The sequence below is a fragment of the Protopterus annectens genome, chromosome 7.part1, assembly GCF_019279795.1.
Source record: "Protopterus annectens isolate FY-2018-M chromosome 7.part1, PAN1.0, whole genome shotgun sequence".
NCBI classification, from domain to species: Eukaryota; Metazoa; Chordata; order Ceratodontiformes; family Protopteridae; genus Protopterus; species Protopterus annectens.
Window position 1 is genome coordinate 304315618 of NC_056740.1, and position 16294 is coordinate 304331911.

General features: G+C 40.3%; 1 protein-coding gene across 1 annotated transcript in view; it reads left to right on the forward strand.

Moving 5' to 3' along the window:
- The window catches only part of LAMB2 (laminin subunit beta 2), a 3750789-nt gene that overhangs the window by 2522386 nt on the left and 1212109 nt on the right, over positions 1 to 16294 (forward strand). Inside the window, exon 18 of the mRNA XM_044078730.1 lies at positions 7385 to 7528. Coding sequence (XP_043934665.1) covers positions 7385 to 7528 — 144 coding nt within the window. The remainder of the gene's footprint in view (positions 1 to 7384; positions 7529 to 16294) is intronic.

Sequence of the window (16294 nt, forward strand, 5' to 3'; positions counted from 1 at the left end):
ATTCCCTGACAGCCTTCAAAGACCGCATTCTTCCAGGACAATTATTGGTAAAGACAGACAACACCACAGTTATGTGGTACATAAACAAGCAGGGGGGAACACACTCATATCCTCTCTGCAGAATAGCCATGGCTCTGTGGAACACAGCCTTGAGCTACCAAGTGCACCTACAAGCTCAGTTCCTGCCAGGCAAGCTAAATTCACTGGCAGACGACCTAAGCAGAAATCTCATGGACCCACACGAATGGAAACCGGAAGCAAAAATATTCAACCTCTTGAGGAACAAATGGGGGACTCCAGAGGTAGACCTGTTTGCCTCCCCTCAGAACTACCAATTGGACAATTTCTGCACAAGAACTTCCCACAGTCAAGCTTGGAAAGTGGATGCCCTGTTCTTTACCTGGGAAAGCCTCTCGGTTTCTGCCTTTCCCTGTCTGCCTCTCCTTTCGAAGGTTCTGCTAAATATCAAATAGGACAAGCCAAGGACAATACTGATTGCACCAGACTGGCCACACCAGCACTGGTACCCCCTTTTACGCAGTATGACACTGCTGGAACCATGGCACCTGCCTCAGACCCCTTCCCTGCTGTCCCAGCAGGCGGGCCAGATTCTGAACCCTCAGCTTCAAACCCTGAACCTTGCAGCCTGGCTAATTCCTTGTGCTCTAAAATAGCATCCCTCAGTAAGCAGGTGCTAGATGTCATTCTGGAGGCAAGGAGGCCTAGTACTAGAAAATCCTATTCTGAAAAGTGGAAAAGATACTGTTCCTGTAGCCAGACTCAGGGGATGGGCACAACGGTGCCAGCTTACCTCATATTCTTCAGTACTTAACAAAAATGCTGCACAAGGGCCTATCCTTCTCGTCAATCAAAATTCATGCCTCTGCCATTTCAGCACATTATAATACTGAGCCATCCATCCCTCTTCTCTCACCCCCCCTACTAAAGCAATTCCTTAGAGTGGCCAAAAATTTAAGACCACCCAGGAGAGCCCCCTACTCCAGCCTTGGACCTTAACTTTGTATTGGAAAAGCTCACTGTCCCTCCCTTTGAGCCAGCTGCAACTGCAGAGTTGAAATTCCTTTCTTGGAACAGCCTTCCTTCTAGCCATCTCTTCAGCAAGAAGAGTGTCTGAATTACAGGCCCTCATGGCAGTGGAACCCTTCATTATCTTCCATACAGACAAGGTTTCCCTCAGGAGCAATCCTTCCTTTATGCCCATGGTGATGTCTAGTGTGGCCCTTAATCAGTCCATTCATTTGCTTAATTTTTTCCCTAATCCACAAAAGAAAGGAGAACAAATACTGCACTCTCTGGACATGCACGGACAACTTAGATTTTATTTGGACAGGACTAAGCCGCTCAGAAAATCTGAACAGCTGCTAGTTGGCTTTGCTGCAGGGGCAGAGAGGAAGGTCATTTCAAAACAAACCATTTCTAAATGGATAGCCCATTGCATTAATTTCTGCTATAAGCACCATGGAAAACCTACCACACAGGGGATAAGATCACATTCCACCAGGGCTGCATCTACCTCTGCAGCCTTTCTCAGAGGAGTCCCTACCAGGGACATCCTAGAAGCTGCTACCTGGAGCTCTGTACATACCTTCACCAAGCATTACCACATACCTATTTTTTCTAAATCCAGAGCTGGTTTTGCCACTGCAGTCTTGCAGGGCTTAATAGCTGGCCCTAATGCTCTCTAACTTCCTCCTCCCTTCCTTAGCTTTGGGAATCAACCCAAATGTGATGACTGCAACAGTGACATAGTACAGTTGTGTACACTTACCATAAATGTAGATGTTCAAGTGTATTCACTGTTGCAGTCCTGGTTACCCTCCTTCCAGCCCCCTGACTTCTCTTGGCTCTACCTTTCCTTCTTGTTTGGTGTATTTTAAGTTTTCTGGTGTATTTGCTTTTTGATGGAGGTGTACCGTAACATATAATTGCTTCCCATTGTGGGGGCACCTGACATCTGGGGCAAGAAAAACTGATGTAATGGTGTCAGCTGCATGTTTTATACTCCTCATGACCTGACGTCATGGAAGAAGCGACAGCATCCGACGCAGGAATCTAAGACTCTGGTATTCAGGCTGGCTGAGGGCTACTTGCAGGCAGATAACCCAAATGTGATGACTGCAACAGGGAATACACTCGAACAACTACATTTATGGTAAGTGTACACAGCTGTACTTTCATTCTGTCAACTGATAATTAAGTTTTTAGATAGCGTTCTCTTTTATTGTCATTTTGTTAATGACTTCTTTTTTGTATGGAAAGGAGATATTGAGAGTTTTAATTTATTTGTTAAATATTTATCTGACACAGTCTCTTTTCTAGGTTTTAAGACAACAGTATTTATTGACAGCATATATTTTTTAGATATTACAATTTACAAAGAAAAGGAGGGAATATTAGGTTCTAAATTATGTAAAAAAACAACAAAAAGGAATGCATGCTTACATCGTAACAGTATGCACCCCCAATATATGTTTAATAATATAGTAAAAAAGGCCGTTTCTTCGAGTAGTTAAACTAAACACCACAAACACTAATATAGATTTTCAATTAAATAATGCTGTCTGATTTTATAGAAAAGCTCTAAAAGTCTGGAGAGCACATACAAAGAAATCATATCACAGAGGGAAACCATAGCTAAGCCAATCTTTTCAGCTAATACATCAAATAAACATAATAAAAAAAGAGTTAGCTAATATACTAGATGTATGCTTATGTTTAATAACAATACACATAATGTGAGACATATAATAAACAAATGTTGGCATATTCTGTAAGACATTCCAGAATTAACCTCTATTATATCGAATAGAACGAGTTTTGGATACAAAAGAAGTCAAATTTTAAAGTATATGCTTTGTTTTATAGAACAAACATACCTTTAGAGCATCTAATAAAAAGGGTACTTTTCAATTATTTATTTATTTTACATTTGTTTACCAGGAAATTAGCGGAGGACTGGGGAGAAAAGCTCCACTGGAACATCTAGACAACATAATTTTCTGTACAGTTTCCTTCTTATGTTACAAATATTGTAAAACAGTTGACTGGTGTGCATTCAGTTATTAATTAACAATAGAATGTAATATACCACAGTGCAGAACTAGAGAAGAACTACAATACAATTGTTTTCACAGAGATCCGAATGATTTTTAATCCATCATTCACTAGTACAATTAAATGTATAGATGCTCCTTCTGTAAGTATGTATATGCCTGAAATAATTTTGCTCATCCTGTTTCAGGCATGGTATACAGACTTAGTGGTTATGGTAACTATGATACCAGAAATCTTGTTTATTTAGTCACATATCATGTTTGCCAACCATACTATGTAGGGAAAACTATTCAGAAATTTAAAATGAATATTGGGAATCATATTTCTGATATTAGAAGGGAAAAATCCAGTGAATGCCTTATTTAATCATATAAAAGAAAAAGGCATAAATCGTTATTTTAAGTTTCTTATACTAAAAGTGATACTTGACAGTGTGAGGTGGTAATGTAATATACAGCACAGAGACAGAAGAATTTCACTGGATACTTCGCTTAGGCCACTTGTGCCACCAGGCTTAAATGGAAACAGTTTTTTAAAGCCTTTCTTTATTAATGGAATTTCAAAAGAAGGTCTAATTGATTGTGTTATCATATGACTTACTTAAATAGCTCCACAGTTACCTACTCAACTGTTGTGTGTGGTGAAGCCTTACTAGGTGAAAGTTTTCTAACTTGCAAGTGGAATTTTTAATAACTAGTGGATTTTACCTGTGGATTTTGCCTTGCTGTATGGATTTTTGATTATCTGTGGATTTTATTCTGTGTAATTAAAGAGGTTTTAGAGTGGTTCCAGTGACTTTTTATTCTTTTATTTATTCCTGTGGAGTTCACTGGATTTGATTACTTTACTGGCTGTTACTTCTGTCATACTCCTAGACAGTAACAAATGTCCAATAAAGCTGTTACCAACCAGTGGATGCATGTCTCCCACTTTGTAGAATGAATGGAAGGATTGGGTTCAGGTAGAGGACCCATTAGGCTAAGTCCTGTGGGGGGAAGGAGGGGACAAAAAGACATAAGAACTGGGAAATGTTAATCTGTCGACAGCAAATCTACTAAATGCCAGTCGAGCAAAAAAAAAAAAAACTGCCAAAAACAACTTTCAGTGAACCTCAAAGATTAATTGTTTTGCAGATGTCAAGCCTCATTGCCGCCCCCCCACCCACCCCCCACCCCCCCATGCAGGAGGACAACCTCACACTCCTTGAACTTGTACATTCTCTGAGGTTACAAAGCAGTGGAGAAAAAAGAAAACATTGTTAGTGAAAGTAGTTTTGGCGGAGTGTCATCAATGTAACAGCATTCAGTAGACTTGCTGTCAGTACACTGACACTCCCAAAGAAATGGCAATTTAAGACTGATTTTTCCTCGGCTCACAGTAAGTTTAAAACTTCCTTCTCATAACAGCAATACTTTCAACTTCACCCTGTCAAAGCCTGAACCTATTACTATTTTCAGGGCTCCTTTTCCCTGCAGTATGCAAAGATGGAGCACACTATTTTACAGGCTTCTTGGGTATACCACTCACAGTTATGAATACGTTATTTTTTTTTAATCGACATTTTCTAGTTTTTGGACAAATTACCCTGTAGAGAGAGATTTCTTGGAGACCTGGAAGCTCTGTCTATGCCATTTATTAGCCAAAAGACAAAATTAATTACTTGCATTTTAGTTTAAAATATGAATAGCAACCAGATAGAGTAGACTGCATCCTTCCAGCTTCATCTGCCCTTATTTTCAGAATTCACAGTAGTGTGCGTTTAACCAGACCACATGACACACACACACACACGCACACAATATATATATGTATATGTATACAGATCTCTGAATGAGGCTAAAGGCAACCATATTTTTAAAGCCGTCACACATATGCAGGTGTCCCATCAAATATGAAGGTTTGCATCCACATAAAAGGATTGTTAGTTTTACAGACACACAGATGGAAGAGTCTTCTTGGACCATCAAAGCCATCTTCAACTGTAAAGGATAGACATAAAACTTTGTCTATTTGAAGTTATTTGACATATCATACTGGGATGCATTAGATTTCTAGTATAGTAAGTAAAAACAGATGGAGACTTTCTTTCATAATGGCTCAGTTTTAAAATATTAAGCACCCAAAGCAGAGGAAGTGGCCATAAAAATCAGGCTTATTAAAGGCATACAAGTGGAATGTTGCATTGCTGCTGTTATGACTTAATAGATTAAATCACTAAATTGTAAATTATTTGTATCCTTTGGCTTGAGTTTGATTCTCAAGATTCCACATATGTATGTATACTCAATAACTCATCAAATAATTTAACCAAGTCTGTACTTCAGCATTGCAGTTAGTCAGTATCCAATGATGTCTTCTGAATAGCATGAAACATGACCTATGAGGCCATCTGGAATTGCTGTTTAACTGCAGCCTCCAAACAGACTTTGTGCTTCATGATTAGAGAACAGCAACAGTCATCCCTCTGCAAAAAAGTGGGCCACCTACAGACCTTCGAAACCACAGACCCATATGTCTCACTAGTCTTAATATGCAAAGCCATGGAAATAATTATCATGGAAATGATCAGTAATGATATAGTAAACCTCCAGACATTGGACCCAACCTAGTTTGGTTTCATCAAGGGCAGGTCATGGCTACTCAAACTGGTGGGCTTCTTTGAGAAGGTCACCAAAGCAATGGATGAGGGCAAAATGGTTCACACTGCTTACCGTGACCTGACCAAAGCATTTGATACAATACCTAACTTGGGCATTGTTGACAAGCTCAAGAGGTTAGGTACAAACCTGTATGTCACCTGGTGAATGGCCAACTGGCTGTAAGACAGGACCCAGGAAGTTAGAATTGAGGAGTCCACCTTTACAAAGAGGCCAGTCACAAGTGGAGTCCCTCTTTGGTCGGTCCTTTGACTGCTCCTTATTGGCATTTACTTCTCTGAAGTCAAAGCTAATGTCATTGATCTCTGGCTGATTAAATTTGCAGATGGTTGCAGATTAGGAGCTGTCATTGAACTGAATCCAACACCAACACAAATGTTCTCCAGGAAGGGCTGACACAGACAATCAACTGGTGTCAGAGCCATGGACTAACACTAAATGCCAAGAAATGTATAATAGTATCCTTCAGGAAGTCATCCACCTCTGGTAACTATCATATTGACAACACACACCTTAGAGATGACCCAGTAGTCAGGGACTTAGGAACACACACAGATAATAATCTAGCCTTTGACTATCATGTGTCTGAAGAAGTGAGGAAATCATTCCTTGTTGTGAAATTTATAAACAAGGGTATGGCATCCAAGTCCAAGAAGTCATTGTTTCTCTCTCTGTATTCGGCATTCATCAGACCTATCATTGAGTACAGTGCCTCCTTTGGTATATAACTAACCAAGCATATCCAACAAATGAAACGTCCACAGAGGTTCCCCATTAAAAGAATACAGGGCATAAGTAAAATATCTTGTGCAGACCGCCTCAAGGCCCTATCTCTGTTTTTTCTCTCATACAGGCTGCTGAGGGCAGATCTATGCCCGGCATACAGGGTATTTGTCAGACCCCACTCTGATAGACCTCTTGCATATCCATAAAACAAATAGCATCAGAATTACCCATTCTAAAGACATATAACTTGCCTGTGATATAAATAGGGCCTGCTGGAGAGACAGGTATGTGTCCTAGAGACTACCCTGTCTCTGGAACAGGCTCCCCATCTATGTGAAGCAGAGTTCCTCCCTAAACCAGTTCAAGTGTAACTTGGACATTTGTATGGGAAACAGGAAATTCGTTCCTGGCTTGGCGCCTGTGTCTCAAATAGTTCATCTCACAGGCCTCTGCTTGTAAATGTTTCATCTCCTAAGCTCCTGCTTACACTTATCAAGGTTACCAGAACTTGTAAGAGGTGACTAAGCTTAAAAAGTCCCTTGTGGTTGTTAGCCTAGTAAACACCTATGAACCTATGAACTTCTACATAATGGAGCTAATCTAAGAAATTAAAGTATAAACGAGTAAATAAAATAGTACCACATAGTATGCGATATGGCAAACAACTGATCTGTTATTGTCCTTCATTTTGCATTCCATAGAATCTAAAAGAAACTGGTAGTTTAGAAGAATTACTCATTTCATGGAAATGTGAAAGTAGAATTGGATATTGTACTGTTTGTTTTGTTGGAGTAGTAATGCCGACTCATAAAACAGGGTCAGCATTTGAGAAGTGTGATGAATAAATTTACACTTCCTGATATATGACTTTAGTGTGACTGTGTTTGCTTCCAGTAACATCATTTTGCTTTCTTGTTTTTTCATAGCTTGCCAGTGTGATCGCCAGGGTTCTGTCAGCACAGAATGTAACCCTAATGGAGGACAGTGTCAATGCAAACCTAATGTGATTGGTCGCCGCTGTAATCAGTGTTCCCCGGGCACATATGGCTTTGGACCTGCTGGATGCAAAGGTAAAGAGCCCTATTATTGTGATTTTTCAGTTTTGAGTGTTTATTTCTGCTTCTTTTGTTTATCTTAGTCTTTAGGGACACAACTGCTTAGCCCAATCCTGAGAAGAAAATGTTATGCACTCGTGCAGCTTACATCCTGTGCTCTTTACTGCCTGCCTTTTGGTGAGGCAGCATAGCAAGAATGCATTCTAGAAAGTGGTTATGTCCTCCACAAAGACAACACCTTTTTATGTAACTTTTCCTTAATTTTGCCATCATATTCTACCTCTTAATATTTGTTTGCCTTCAGCTATCTGAATGACTTTATTTTCCCTCCTTTATAATTTTGCTTCAGAATCCCTTCCTCTGTCCTCAGTCCTGATGCCATTCTGTTTACTAAAATCCTTAATCTTGTTCTTTGTTTGTAAAAGGTTCTACCCTTTTTCAAGTTGTGCTGCTTGTGTTTCTTACGTTTATTCCACATTTTGCTTTCGGCTAGTATCAGTCACCTTAGACTGACCACGTTCTTTGGGGAAAGGGAAAAGAGATGGAAGCATCCTGTCCCAGCATCATCTGCTGATAACTTCTGGGATTTTTTTAACTTCCCTAACTTTCTCCTGGGGGCATGCAATGATGTGATCAAATATATAAGGGCATTGCTGCTCGTAATAGCGGCAAATATTTCACTGAGTGCCCATATACACCTGTGTGACAGCAGTGCTGCACTTTGGCCCTTGCCAAAGAGCAGCATGGTTTCATAAAAAACTCATACCCTCCACATGTAGTAGGTGAGCTGGCTACCAGCCACTTCAGAATAACCCCTCATGGGTAGCCCTTCAGGTTCCCCTTGTTGTTAGTTGAACCCAGGTCATCAGCATTGCAGAGACACCCTACCCCCATAACAACAATAACAAATGGCAGTTCCTTGAAACTTGTTTTAATTACTTGCTGGTTCTGCTTTTAAGTCACCTTCCCTACTTATTTATCTCCCTCCTGCTTTTCACACTGCTGTTAGCCTTTTTGTTTGTATGACACATTTATTAGTCTGAAAGATACAGATTGTTTTGAAAAATTGTTTTTAGATCTGCACTTCTCCCATTTCAACATGTGAAGAAAGAAAGAAGTTTCAGTGATTCACTGATCATTAGACAGTCTACCATAGAACATTGTAATCCTCTGTTGTCCTGAATATGACAGTTTCCTGTAATTGATCCATGTCTCTTGCCCACAGAATATGAGTACTTGTGTGTATCTGCAGTTTGATCAGTTTTATCTTTTTCCAGCTGATTAGTTTTGACTTGAAGCTAATTAATAACATGCTGCTTGCACTCTTATTCATTTAGGTTAAAAACATATAGCTCATTAGGCCTATATTCTCTGTTGAGTAGTAAGCTGATTTTCAGGCTGCCTTTCAGGTAGTTAGTTGGCGCATACTGTTTTAGTAGGGTCTGCCATATGATTTATGTATACTGCCATCTGAATTACAAAAGCAGCACATAACATTGCAAGATAGTTGCTTGTTAAATACTAGATGTAATAGAGTATGATTTGCCGGTTAGGTGCTTGTATGAATTTGCAAGAAGAGAAGTAAAACATGCAGTCCCTTTAGATGGCTGCAGGCCAAGATAATTTGCAGTCAAGCTGTATGTTAGGTACTACACATGGCTCTATACATTTTGAAGACTAACCAGTTATCAGATGCTTAAGTCATTGACAGATGATGAACTGATAGTGCATGTAGATTATTAAGCAAAATATAATATAATGTCAGGGCTACCACATTTTCAGATGACAAAGTGGGACACTTTTTATAAAACATGTAATTTTGCAGGACAAACCATATCCACAGCCAGTGTAAAGAAACAAACTTCACTTTGTTGCCAGAATAATAGCTCATTTTATAGAATTTGAATTGTCTTGTTGTTTTGTATCATTTTAAGAATTTTTAGATAAAAAATATTGTTTTATGCAATTATCAGAAAGGAACTTGGGAAATATTTTTTGTCCTAAAATCTCTGGGCACTTGACATTCTTCATTTTTTTCATAAGGCATTATTACCTAAATAGGGACTTCTGAATAATGAGGGACAGGTGGCAAACCTAGTTTCCTGTAATGCAGGAGTCAAGGTAGTGTATGTTGTTATGTGCAGCTTTTTTTCTGCTTCTATAAGTAGAAAAGTGAAAGTTGCAAGGTAGCCAGGGCATGTGAGTAACGTATTTCTTGCTGTAAATTAACTGCCTCTTCAGTATGCTGCATTACAAATTACTCATAAAAACACTAGTCATTTGCTACAAGATACTACTTCAGATGTGTGACTTTGTGATACTATCAGTAGCAAATGTTTACTTGTGAACTTTCCAGTGAGTGCAGCAGAGCATTAAGGAAGCTACATTGTTAGATGGTCGAAGTGTTAGGCTATGAAACTGAATGTGAGACTGGATCCCATCCCCTCTGTGTATTATTTCACTTTGATCAAGTTCTTTGTGCTGGTAAGTCTCCTCTTTAAAATGAAACAGTGGAATGCAGAGATGATACAGTCCCTTTTACTGGACCAGCATAGGTTTTACAAGCTATTGTTAGCTCCATAAAATGTACTACTTCACCTCTGTGTTACACTGTTTTCTGTTGTTTTGTAAAAGAAAACATTATTAGATGCTACAAATATTTGTCAATTTTTACAAAAATGAATTGCGAGTTACCTATCATGCTGAACCTCTTGACTGGCTTTGTATATTTCTTACTAGAGATGTTTGTCTCATCACTTACTTAGATACCAACTTGTCCATTCTTCAAACTTTCCTAAACAAAATTTGATCCTTTGTAGTTCAGGCCTCCAGCCTGGAACAGCGTTGCCAAGTCAATCCAGGTCCAGTTGCCCATCCACTGCTCATAAAAATAATTGTACTGAGGCCTCCTTAATATGCAAGATTTTGAACCTCAGTCAGTATTCCTCACATACAGCTTCTTTCATTGTCCATCTGCTGTTCAAATTCCTCCATTCAAACACTGACATTCCTAAGGTTCACAACTAATCCCTAACTAGCATCTTCTTATTTATAGCCCTGTTTACCTATAGCATTATCCCCTGCCAAAACTATTCTCAAACTGTGAGGTTAGCCTCCTTAGGATGCCCAGGATTGTTTCAGCAGAGGTCTGAACATGTTGTGTACTTTCAATGTTAACTACTGAACATTAACTATATGTGGGATGAGAATAACAGTCAGTGAATATAAGTATCTTTAGTTGAAGTCAGTAGTAAAAGAATCATGTATTAAGCTAAATCGTAATCATTTCAAATGTGTGTGTACTTGGGAAAGGGGAGCAATATGTTTCTTTACAGTGAAGCATATGCATTTTGAGTAGTGAGGCAAAAAGTACTTATTTGATATCTAGGAGAGGTTCAAAGTATTTCTATGTTTTTTTGATGGATGGACATTGTGAAAGAGTGAGAGAACCTATGGCGTACAGCATCTGTAGTCTTCCCAATCTTGGATTCTTTAAGGAGGAGTTAAAGGACTTCCAAGATAATCTTCATAGCTGTAATGCAGACTGTGGGGTAACCTGTACTTTCCTAATCTTGGCAGCATATGCTTCTTCTGCAATTATTTTTAGATGACTTCTTAGCTGAACATCTAGGCAGAGTGGTCTTTACTTATCTGAGGTGGCCCATCTGTCATCCTTTTTCTCATCCTTGAATTCTGAAATGGTAAACTTAACTCTAATAGGTTCATAGGTTCATACTAGGCTATCTGCCCTAGGGCATTTATAAGCCTAGCCAGAGTGTGTTTGGCTTTCGCCACCCATTTTAAATTAATTTTGCTATGCCCTTTTTCGAGGTTAGTATACTGTGCCTCTGTCTAACAGTGACACAGAATTGATACCCGGGGTAAACCTACGATCTCCCATCCACTCATCAAGATTCCTCTTGAAGAGAGTCAATGAGGGACTCTGCCTAACCTGGACTGGGATTTTATTCCAGAGTGAAGGGAGCCTCTGGGTTATGAATCTGTCCCTCCAGCATATCCTATTTATTTCAGTGCTGAGGTTCAAGTCTTTCGAGGGCATAGCTTGATGGGATTTGGATTTTCTGAGGTGCAGCATGTCCATTAATTCCGGGTTGGACATGACTTTATACGTCAGGCACAGATCGCCTCTGAGCAGACTGTATGCCACTGAGTAGAGCTGGAGTTTCTTTAACCGGGCAGCATATGGCATCTGTTTGAGCCCTATGATCCTCTTGGTGAGGTACTTTTTGGGTCTTTCCAGTTGCTGCAGGTGTCTGGTAAGGTACATCCCAAAAGGGGCATTGTACTCAATTATGGGCGTGATGAGGGATGAGTAAAGAGGCACGATGACCTCCCCTGATCTAGATGTGAATCCCTTCATGATTAGGTGGGCTATATAAAATGTTTTTCTAACCACTTTCTCCACTTGCTTGTCAAATGAGAGATTGCTATCAACTTGGGTCCCCAGGTCCCTAATTACTTCTTCTGTGCTTAATGGACTACCACCTATGTGGTAATTTTTGGGCATTTTGTTTTTGCCAAAGGGGATGACTATACACTTTTTGGCGTTTAGCTTGAGGCCATGGCTCTGGCACCAGTTGTCTGGTTCTATGAGGCCCTTTTGGAGGATGCTTGTGTCGGCTGGAGAGTCGATTATGGCACCCAGTTTGCAGTCATCTGCGAACTTAGTCAGCCACAGTCCTTCCATGTTGGCCTGTACCTCCGAGAAATATATACCGAACAAGAGAGGTCCCAGGACCGAGCCTTGGAGGACGCCACTTGTAACTGGTTTGGAGTCTGACATGGCTCCAGCAATTCTAACCATGTGGGTTCTGTCCTTGAGCCAGTTTGCAACCCATCTAGTGACATAGGGGTTTATATTTAAGCTGGTGAGCTTATCTATAATGCCCGAGTGGGGTATTGTATCAAAGGCTTTTGCGAGGTCCAGGTAGGCTGTGTGGACTACCTTCCCCTCGTCAATGGCCTTGGTGACTGTTTCAAAGAAATCAACCAGGTTTAAGAGGCAGGGTCTGCCCTTAACAAAGCCGAACTGGGTAGGATCCAGTGTCTGTAGGTCCCCAATATCTTTATTTATGAGGTCCATGATGATCCTTTCCATAGCTTTGCAGACCAAGCTAGTCAGGCTTATGGGGCGATAGTTTCCAGGATCCGTTGAGGCACCACCTTTGTGGAGAGGGACCACTGTTGCTGTACGCCACTCTTTGGGTACATATTCTGTAGTAAAGCTGAGATTGAACAGTAGTTTTATGTTTGGGTTTAGCTCTTCTTGGAGTTCATGTAGGACGCAGCCCGGGACACTGTCTAGTCCCATTGATGCTGTGTTTTTTGCTTTGGAGAGGGCAGCTCTTACCTGAGCATCTGAGATGTCAGGGGGGCAGCACTCTGCTGGGATAAATATTTGCCCTTTTGGTGGGGAGTTTGTGCTGAACCTGTCAGCTAGGATGTTGGCAATGTCTGTGGGTTTGGTGTATTTTTTGTCATTTTGGACTAATTCTGAGCATATCTGGGAATTCCCACCCAGGTTCCTAACATAACTAAAGAAAGCCTTGTGATTATCCTTAGTGTCCTGTGCAATTTTTCTCTCGAAGCTGGCCTTAGACGATTTTACGAGTGCCCGTAGTTTTTTGCTAATACTGATCAGTGATGCCTTCCCTTTTTGGGATTTTGCTCTATCGTGTAGTAGCTTCCTCCTTCTATTGTATAGTTTGTTTATGGCTGGGGTCCACCAGACAGGACGTCTGCCTTTGGAGGATTGGGTCTTGGTTTTATTTGGGATTGCATGACTCATGCATTCCTGAAGGTGTTCATAGAATGAGTTTATAAAGGATTCTGCGGTCTGGGCCATATTTTTCACAGGCCCAGGAGCTTTGAAGGATTCCACCTCGGTTTTGAGGAGTGTGAAATTTGCTTTAGAGAAGTTTTTCACCGTGGTTTTCAGGGCAGGGGGTGGAGTTGGGATGTGAATATCCAGTGAGATTAGTTTATGGTCTGATCTTACCAGTGAGGGATACACTTCTGGTCTGGAGCATATAGTACCCATGTTGGTGATGATCAGGTCCAGTATATTTTCCCCTCTTGTGGGAGTGGTAACAAATTGTTCCATAGCATTTGGGTTTATAAATTCTAGGAACCTTTGGGCTGGGGTGTTGGAGCTAGAGTAATGCTTCCAGTCTATGTTTGGGTAGTTGAAGTTGCCCAGTATAATGGTGTTTGGAGAGACCTTCATATTTTCCAGTGTTCTCAGGAAGGCCGAGTGGGGTTCCTGGGTTTGGGAGGGTGGTCTGTAGCAGGCTATAAACTGGAAGGCAGTTTTACCCACTGTTAGTTGCACATGGATAGTCTCTGATGCTTCGTGCTGTGCCACCAACCTGGAGGTGTGGGTATCTTTGACGAATATTGATACTCCCCCTCCTTTTGTAGTACGGTCCAAGTTTTGGGGCGAAAAGCATGGTATGAGGTATAACCTGGTAGTGCTGGGGTGCTCTCGGAGCCTTGAACCAGGTTTCTGTTACTGCACAGATATCGATGTTCTCCATGCTAAGGAGAGTTTTGAGTGCGTGCATCTTGAGGTTTAGACTTCTGGCATTGAGTAGCATTACTCTTAGTTTCTTATCCCTTGTGATACCTATGGAGGTGGGTTTGTCTTTTGAGCCTTGCCTAAAAAAGGCACTATGGGGGTAGCAAGAGCCTTTGCCAATATCCGAAAGCCCAGGGGTGACAGGTGCAAGCCGTCCCTAGCGAAGCATCGTGGCTTGTCGAGCATGTCATCCCAGGCTGACAGGCATTGGATCCCCTTTGAATGACACCAATACTTAAGCCAATTGTTGAAATTGATCATCTTGTCTTCATATTGTGGCATCATTCTTGGTGAAGGTAAGATGCTACTCAAGGTCAGGGTCATACCAGCCTGGGCTACATGCTCAGAGAGCTCCTCTATGTCTCTTTTCATGTAGTCCAGGGAGGTACTTCTCAGGTCATTCACACCAGCATGGACAATGACTGAGTCATATTTGTACTTGCCTTGGAGTGACCTGAGTGCTTGTGTTATGTGGCGGATCCTAGCGCCCGACAGGCAGGTCACCGTGACCTTCTCCTTGTTCAGCCTGGTGAGCGGGATGTCAGTGTGCCTGATGATAGAGTCACCTATTACAAGTGTATCAGGTGTGTTGTTTAGCCTTAAGGGCTGTGACTGTTCGGCACACTGGCTCCCTTCCCTTCCTCTTATCCTTTGTACTCCCTTGCTTTCATTTCCACTTTTCTATTTGCCATTCTTCTCTTCTGCTTTTCATTCTTTGTTACTTTTGCCATTTTGCTACTATTTTAAATGAATAGATTTTATGTTAGTCTTCCTATGTCTTACTTTGTAGTAGTAGACTGTTAGTAGTGCATAGCTTACATGTCATTCATTTCCTGGGTTATACTTTTCTTTTGCTGTTTGTCTTTGAGGTATATTTTGACATAATCATTTTTCACATTTCTCATTGCTCTCATGCACTATACATTTTTAACAATTATTATTCACTGCAACATTACATACATTGCTCAGTTTCTGCTTTCCACTAAACCTGACAACTCCTGTTTAAAATTCTTTTGCATGTTTTATTCCTACAAACTCAGTTTATTTATATGTCATTTGCTCCTACCCTTTTCTAAATTCTTTATCTCCTTTGGAATGTGCAATGCTTCATTTACAGCTGGTTTAAATTTTGATTTCCATTTTCTATAACTTGATTTTTTTTGGCAACCAGTAGCATTACATTTAGTAAGGCTTTAACATGTCTGAGCAATTCAGAATGTGTGTCACAGCTAAAAAAAAAAAAAAGATAATTTCCTTAGTTACAGCCACTTGCTTCTCCAACACTTCTGACAAAGTATTCTGTAGATCTGTAGAGAACTTTTAAAATCTGCTAACTCATTGCATTCCAAAAAAGTCCTTGTTACATCTCTGTGTCATATCAAACCTCCAGCATTTGTTGTACATGAGGAAAATGTCTCCGAAATCTCCTTGGGTTATACAAATACCTATGTAAACACATATCAAAGCAGTGATGCTAATCCTTCTGCATGTTGCTGTGTACTTGGGAGCCATGCAGATGTTCTCCCATTGTTCTTTTGTTTATTGCTTTTCCATTCTCCCTTCCCAATATTTTCTATCCTCCTCTGTTTGATTCGTATAGTTGTCATGCAATATTTTATGTATCCTATTAATTATATTTTTAACAATGTCTGCTCTAGACTCCAAAACATTACAGAGCTGATCTTTCACTTAGCACTCCCCTATCCCCTTCTCTTGCCTATATTCTTTTATCAGTCCATGGTATGGAAGGCAGTCTCTTAACATACAATCCAAACTTTTTCTTGGCCTCATACTACTCCTTTCTTACTCAAGTTATTTACTTGCAATATCTTGGTTCCTTTGCCTCTATTAGTGTTGGAGCATTTTTTTATAATTACTTCCCCTTTTCTCTGTCCATGATATTCTGCTGAATATCTGTTCTGAAATCCTCTGTGTCAAATTCACACGCTGCTTTCCTTCCAAGTGTGTCTCCTGCAGCATTGCTATTTGCACTCTGCATTTCTTAATATAATAAAGTACTCTTTCCTTTTTATCAATATATTTCGGGTCATTCACATTCTAGGGTAATATGAACAGTACAGCCGTTATGATAAAAATCTGTTGCTCCACCTATTATACATGACAGTTTTTTTTTTTAATGTGTACTTCCAGCTTTCATACTAATGTTTGTTCGGCTGATCTTT